The sequence below is a fragment of the Loxodonta africana genome, unplaced genomic scaffold (assembly GCF_030014295.1).
Source record: "Loxodonta africana isolate mLoxAfr1 unplaced genomic scaffold, mLoxAfr1.hap2 scaffold_100, whole genome shotgun sequence".
Lineage (NCBI taxonomy): Eukaryota > Metazoa > Chordata > Mammalia > Proboscidea > Elephantidae > Loxodonta > Loxodonta africana.
The window spans coordinates 333931-342194 of record NW_026974869.1 but is presented as its reverse complement, the minus strand read 5'-3'; the positions used below and the strand labels follow the sequence as shown (position 1 = coordinate 342194).

The window sequence follows — 8264 nt, the reverse complement described above, 5'->3', positions numbered from 1 at the left end:
CAAAGCCCGGCGCCAAGGTTTTCTGGCTGGGACACTGGCTCCAGTCTCCGAAAACAGTCACCCCTTCCCCATGGTTGCTCTTTCTCTCATTAGCTACATCAGTGTGCCGCCTGCTTGCACTGGTTGAGTCTCTCCTGAGGTTACCCTAGGGGGCTAGGAGTTAGGGCTATGTCTCGTGCCTGCCCCGTCTCAGCAAGTCGCAATCAGCCCCGCCACTTAGCACCCGGGAACTGCGAGAGCTTAAGGTTGTGGCACTGGAGGCCCGTTCCAGAGGCGGTAACTGCTTCAGGGTGCAGCTTTTCGCTCCCCTATCACTCAGATCAACTCTTTAGATCTGTGTTTGATGGTCAGAGTTCATAGATTGTCATGTATGTGATCGATTCACTTGTTTTTCCAAGTCTTTGTTACAAGAGGGATCTGAGGTAGCTCCTACCTACTCAGCCATCTTCGCCCTGCCTCCCGCATCACAGTATTTTTGAGGAATGCTTGGTGGATTCGAACTGCCAACCTTCTGGTTAGCATCCATAGCTCTTGACCATTATGCTACAGCAGCACTAGGTAATTAAGACACACAACAAATATTAAATATTTTTGGAACAGATTGTTTTCTTTTATGTAATGAATGCCTTTCTGATTCTCAGTAAAATAGACTACACCTTCTTGTTGACTTAGGTGATAAATCACAGGTGTCTTCTCTGTTTACAATTGTTCTACAGTAGTTTGGTGCAATGGTTAAGTGCTTGTGTTCATTTCTCTCTTTTATATCTCAAAAGAGATTGGCTTAAAACAACTTAATCTTGTAGATTGAGTCTTGCCTCATTAACATAACTGCCACTAATCCTGCCTCATTAACATCATAGAGACAGGATTTACAACACATAGGTAAATCTCATCAGATGACAAAATTATGGTCAATCAGACAATACTGGACGTCATGGCTTAGCCAAGTTGGCAAAATTTGGGGGGGGGGAACAATTCAATTCATTACAGTAATTGGGACAATTATATAGATCAATTAGGCAAATAAAACAATTACTTTTGTTTGAATTACACGTAAAAAGTGAGACTATTGGCTATTCCATGTAGGGAAAAGATAAACAGGTTGAGACTCAGGAAAGCTGAATTCTTATCCTTAATCTACCACCATCTGAATGTGCAATTTTGTAAATGTCTGTTTCTTTTCTCAATCTCAGTTATCCTCATTTGCAAAATGAAAAGAATCTACTCACTGACCCATCCATCCATCCATCCATCCATCCATCCATCCATCCATCCATCCATCCATCGTCTATTATCTACCTACTTATTTTTTTATAGATCACATTCTGGCCTCCATGTGTTTAGATTCTCAGAAAATTCTCATTATAATGTATGAGTAGGTTATTATTCTGCTCAGTAGGCAACATGGTCCAACTCTTTTCAGAGACTTCTGATTTAGGAGAAATCTTAAATTAGAGAATGTAATGGAACTGAAACAGAATAAGCTGGCTTTTAGTTCTACTGCTTAGTAGTTATACAACACCAGGCAAGTGAAACAAAACATTCTGAACGTAAGCTATCCCCCCTATGAATTAGGAATAACATACTTATGGGGTTATTTGAGTTTAAATGTGAAAGTGCCTTGCAAATACTAAATGCTCAATATATGATACAAAAAATAAAAATCAAACCTATTGCCATCAAATTGATTTGCCTAATGGTGACCCCATATATTACAGAGTAGAACTTCTGAATAGGGTTTTCTTGGCTGTAGTCTTTACAGAAGCAGGTCACTGGGCCTATCTTCCATGGAGCTGTTGAGTGGGTTCAAATCACCAACCTTTAGGTTAGTAGTCAAACGAGAACTGTTTATGCCACCCAGGGAACTACTTAGTTTTACTAACAAATTTAGGGTGGCTTAGAAATACTATTTGACAAGGGTAGTAACGTGTTATTAGTTGACTTGAAATAAATAAGTATATACCCATTGCCTTCGAGTTGATTTCGGCTCATAAAGAACCTACAGGACAGAGAACTGCTCCATAGGGTTTCTAAGGAGTGGCTGGTGGATTTGAACCACCAACCTTTTTGTTAACAGCTGTAGCTCTTAACCACTGTGCCACCAGGACCCCAAATAAGTATATAAGCAGTTCTAAATTCTCATTCTAAATTCTCCTGAAAGGGAAGATGAGAAATTCTCAGAGGAAATAGGGAGATAGGTATAGATCAAACCCCTAAGTGTTTTTTGAATCCAATCTTATGCCTCCATGAGTTAGGATGAGAGTCTTCTTAAAGCCTGTGTTGATACATAAATATTAAAGAAGGATCATGCTAACTACCTAGGTAAGGTAAGTTTTTACATGAGAAGTCACAAGTGATCAAGGTCAAGAGAAAGACTTGAGGCTAGAGAGACTTGAATTAGGTCTTCAGACCTGCTCCTCATTAACCACATGTCCTGGGGTAAAAGGCTAAATCTTTTGTTGTCTCAATTTTTCAATATGTAAAATAGAAGGAATAAGTTTCCTACTATACATAGTGCTTTAAAAAAAATCAAGAGGTAATCTATGTGAAGTGCCTTGCACAGTGCCTAGCATATAAGAATATAAAAAGCAATCAATTAATGTTAGCTTTTGATCATTGCATGTAATAATAATGTTTAACCTTTACATAGAACTTTATAATTTATGAAACATTTTAATATCTCCTATGGGGAAAGCCGGCTTAATTTCTTCAGTCCTTTGTTTTCTCAGGACTCAGTCTGAGATTGCAAAAATGGAAGTAGAGAAAAGAAAGAAGCATGAGAAGGTGATGGAGGCCAGTGGACAGCAGAGATCTTTCTGGGGATGGGGAATGCTGAGCAGTAAGGTACAAAAACGTGGGATTGAAGGGGAGGGCATCGGGGAGTGAGAACACTTGTAAGTAAATCTATATATTGATGCCAGAAAATTAGATGTGACATTCACATTAAAACAGTAATCATGTGACAAATTTTGCCTCTATCTACTCTATGCCAAAATTAACCATTAATTCTGGTGATAGTGGTGGTGGTGTTGGTGGTTATGTGCGTGTGTTTGTGTGTATGTGTGTGTTTGGAATAGCTTGTAATCACTTTGATAGAGAAGAAAAAAAGATTCATGCTGGGTGTTTAAAAACCTTTCATAAAGAAGAAGAATATACAGAATGCCGATAAATGAGAGAAAAATGTGTCCGCATTCTTTTTGATAACTAGGTGTTTTGGGGTGGCACAGATACAGCCTCACAGAAAGAACACTATAATTTTAATAGTCACAGTCGTGTTATCCAATTTCACAGGCAGTAAACATAGATACCCCAGTGGTGTAGTGGTTAAGAGCTATAGCTGCTAACGAAAAGATCAGCAGTTTGAATCCACCAGGCACTCCTTGGAAGCCGTATGGGGCAGTTCTACTCTGTCCTATAGGGTCGCTATGAGTCGAAATAGACTCACCTGCAGTGGGTTTTGGTTTTACTCTTAAAAAATTCAATAGCTGATAAAAGTAGTTGACATTGATTGTGTACCTACTTTGGGCCAATTGCAGAGCTAGTAGTCTTGTCACTCTCACAGCCATACTTCAAGCTAGTTGTCCTCATTTGACAGAAAATAGTAGAGGGGTTCAGAGGCTAAACACATTTTCAGAATTACCTTTGTTAGCTCTTTATTTCAGTGTAAGACTAGGGGTATGACCTAGTGACTAACATCAAAAAACTTCCTTACCCTCTCTCTATCTTAGTTATTTTATCTACTAAATAAAGATAATAATAGTGTATGACTCAATATTGACAAGGATTAAATGTGCTTGGCATTTGAAAAGCAGTCATGTAAAAGTTAGCCATGTTAATCATGGCATCTGTACATGAAGTCATCTCAATAAAGAGCAATACTATCTTTCAGAGGGTGAAGTCCAAAACTTTGGAATAATTTTTACCCTTCTTTCTTTCTGACACCCCACATCAAGTCCATCAGCAGGTACCATTGAAGCTACCAGCATAATATATCTACCTCCACTACTCCCATCCTGGTGCAAACCACCATCACATTCCTGCTCAATCGTTACAATATCTTCTGTGTTTTAAATCATAATTTCTACCCGTGGTAAAAGAGGATTAGTGTGTGATTTAACACCCTTCTTCAGGTCACATCTGTGATTCGGTGTAAAGGGAGTTTCCCTGGGGTGTGATCTGACAACCTTTTACCTTATAAGAGATGAAATGAAAGGGAAGCAAGCAGAGAGTGAGGGAACTCATACCTGCAAGAAAGCAGTGCCAGGAGCAGAGCATGACTTTTGGACCCTGGGTTCCTGTGCAGAGAAGCTCCTAGTCCAGGAGAAGATTGATGACAAGGACCTTTCTCTAGTGTTGACAGAGAAAGTCTTCCCCTGGAGCTGACACTCTGAATTTTGGGCTTCCAGCTTACTAGACTGTGAGAGAATAAATTTGTCTTTATTGAAGCTATCCACTTGGGCTATTTCTTTTATAGCAGCACTAGATTACTAAGACACTTTCTAAGTTACCTAAGTGAACTGCCTATAGAAATAGTGAGACCTGTTTAAGATCATGCAATGAGATAGCGGCACAGTGAGAAAGAAAACCCATGTCTACCAATCCTGAATCTGATGTTCTTAACCACCATTGTGTTTCAGAATCATAATAGCCTTGCTAAATATAGTTACATCATAGAGTTCTCTGACTTCTTCAGTAAAACATACGATACCCACGAGATGGAACTCTCTGTCAAAACAGGCAGCTATAAAGACAACTATGACATACATTTGTCTTGTGGTAGCAGACTTCATTTTTGAAAAGAATCAGAAGTTATTTGCAACAAACTTTTATGAGTTAGGTAAGTTGTTTAGCTGAGAAGTCTTCCTTTGATCAACCGAGGAGTAATGATTTCTCTTTTCTTATAAGCCTAATGCTTAAGCCATCTCTGAAAGCAGTTTGCTAGATGAGTCTCAGATATATACTTAACAATGTTAGATTCCAGTAACTAATTATATAGTGAAATTTTAATAATGAAATTGTTATGTTACCATGTGCTTTTGAAAAAATCTGCACTTAATTACCACTAAGGAGTCCTGGTGGCCCAGTGGTTAGGAGATACAGCTGCTAACCAAAAGGTCGGCAGTTTGAATCCACCAGCCACTCCTTGGAAATGCTGTGGGGCAGCTCTAATCTGTCCTATAGAGTCTCTATGAGTCCAAATCGGCTAGACAGCAATCTGTTTGTCTGTTTTTTAAATGATTTTATATCTAATAAAATGTCACTTCCTACCACATATGGAGCCCTGGTGGAGTAGTAGTTAAGAAGAGTTTGGCTGCTAATCAAAAGTTCAGCAGTTAAAATGCATCAGTCGCTCTTTGGTCTATAGGGTACTGTAGGGTCGCTAAGAGTACAGCATCAACTCAACGGCAATAGGTATCACATACAATAAAAAAAACAGGCCATAACTAAGTACCAGCACCAAAGAAGTATACATATAATGAAAAGTTCACAGGATGTGAAGTGAGAATATTTGAGCTCAAGGCTGACTTATTTGTTCTATGATCTAATTATTTAAATTTTACAACCCTGCCCATTTTTTTAACTGTAAAATAATAACACTAACTAAATTTCAGTTTTATAGGGTCATTGTGACCACAAAAGGACACTTTAAAATTTCACATAGGTTTAAATGCAATTAATTTTTATTACTGTCAACTTTTACTCAACAGAAAAAGAAGCCCATATAATTTTAAACATTGGTATATTGACAGTGTACTGAGAGAGTATTTTCTTTCTAAACTGTATTCTGCACTCTCCTAGATACCAGTAGGGAATACAGGTTCTGAGTGCCAACAGCTTACACATGCAGGTCTATTATACAACTCTGCAATTAGAGAAGAGAATTTTCCATTTGTAACAAAACAAGAAAGGCTTTGATAAAATTCTGCCTTTGATTCTGATACCATCTGAAATGGTGGAAAGAACGTGGGAATTGGAATTAAAACAATTAAAACAATGCAAATAGCACTGACTCGGACTTTGGGCTGATCATTTAGCCTCTTTTAACTTTATTTCTCTTCGTCTGTAAAATCAGAATAACTGTTGCAAAGTGTGGTGTGATGGATGACTTTTGTGAGGACTTAATAGCCTTGGTCTTGTAATCCCCCCCAGGAGATTGGTGCGATTGAGTGGTGGGGTAATTATGGCCCACCAAAGGGATTGGTCAGTTTTGTCATCCTGCTGGGCTTGAAATCAGCCACTCCAGAGGGGGAAAAGAGAAGATCCCACCACTGCCAGGGAAGAACAGCCAGAAGCCAGCATGCCCTTTGGACCTGGGGTCCCTGTGCTGAGAAGCTCCTGGAAGCAGGAGACCAACAGAGAGAGTGAGCTGTAACCCTGAAGATGGTGAGAAGCAGTGGCAGAAAAGACCCAGCAGGAGACATCCAGCAGCAGGCAACCACCCGGTGGGTTTCCAGGCTCATGGAGAAAGTTGAGTGCCTTTGGGCATATGTCTAAGACCAGGGAGAGGTGTGCCTTTCAGCACAGCTGTTCTTATGGAAGCACTGTATATTGAATGTTCTTGGGACTGAATTGTAACTGTTACTTCCCTAATAAACACCATAATAGTGAGTATTGTCTGTGACTTCTGTGTGGCCTTTGCAATGAATTATTGAACTCAGCAGAGAAGTAGAGAGTGCCATAGGAGGGGCAGCTGGTGTCAGAATTAGTAAAGATGGTAGAGAGAGGAGGCATGTCTGACTTCCATGAGGAATCAGGCTTGGGTTGCTAATTTTGATTCTTCTTCCTCCTTGTGAAGATAGAGGAGGTCAGACACCACCTCCATGCCATTCTTGCGCAAAGGTTCTATGGAAGTTAAGTGATACATGTGAGAAAGAGCTACATATATATACATATATACTCACACAAACATATACATTTTTACACATATATGTATGTAACATAAAACAAAAATGTAAAGATTATGATAGAAATACAATCTTCATGCTGGGTCATTTATTATCTGAAATTACATTTCTTTTCAATAATATTTTGATGGCATTTTTTACTTCTGCATTCCTTACTGTGTAGATAATGGGATTTAACATGGGAGTGACAAGAGTATACAAGACAGTTATGGATTTATCCACGGAGAAGGTGGCTACTGTTCGCATATACATAAAAATACAGGGCACAAAGAACAAGACAACAACAGTGATGTGGGAACCACAGGTAGAGAGGGCCTTTTTCCTCCCTGCAGAGTTCTGAGTCCTCAAGGAATATAGGATGACAACATAGGATATCGACAACATTACAAAGGATATTACACAGATTACCCCAACATTGGTAGCAACTGAGAGACCAACAAGGAAAGTGTCTGTGCAGGCAAGTTGTATCAGAGGAAAGACGTCACACATGAAGTGATACATGATGTTGGGGCCACAGAATGGGAGCCAGAAAGTGACAAGAATCTGTCCAATAGAGTGGAAAAAACCCACTGTCCAAGACACCCCCACCAAAAGGCAGCATACATGGTGGTTGATGATGGTCACATAGTGCAGAGGTCTACCGATGGCCACATAATGGTCATAGGCCATGACCACAAGGAGGGCAACCTCAGAACCACCTAAGAAATGTTCAGTAAAGATCTGTGTCATGCAGCCATTGAAGGAGATGGTTTTTGTCTCAGAGAGCAAGTCAGCTAGCATTTTAGGAAGTATGGAAGAGGAGTAGCAGGCATCTATCAAAGATAAGAAGACCAGGAAGAAATACACTGGGGATTTCAATGTCTGACTGTAGATTATGGTGACCACAATGAGCAGGTTTCCTGTAACAGTGACAATGTAGGTGATAAACAGAACAACAACTAGAATTCTTTGCATCTGAGGATTCTGTGTAAGTTCTATTAGAATTAAATCGGTCACATTCATCCTGTTTTCTTTCACTTCAGTGCTGATGATGGACACAGAAATTGGGATTATCCTGTAAAGACAACATTTTTAATAGCAGGGTGATGAGATTTTGGGCTTGCAAATAAGAACAAAGCATTTTAAAAATACAAACTCTTTTCCTTTACGGTATAAAAGAAGAGAAAAAAATATGCAATTTCTATTTTACAAAAAGATTAGAACGATTGAGGCTGTCTAATCCAGATTTTTCTGTTGGTGCTGGAATGTCATCTACAACATCTTGTGACAAGTGGTCACTGGGCATTTGCTCGAGGATATTCAGGCACAGGGAGCTCATCATGTAATAAACCCAACTCCTTCTCAGCCAGCAGGAAATGT

General features: G+C 39.4%; 1 protein-coding gene across 1 annotated transcript; it reads right to left on the bottom strand.

The window, feature by feature from the left end:
- Positions 1–6989: 6989 nt before the first annotated feature.
- LOC135229127 (olfactory receptor 4C12-like) lies at positions 6990–7907 on the bottom strand. Its single transcript, XM_064278910.1, has one exon. It carries the CDS (start codon positions 7905–7907, stop codon positions 6990–6992), a length of 918 nt encoding a protein of 305 aa, XP_064134980.1.
- Between the last annotated feature and the right edge of the window lie 357 nt (positions 7908–8264).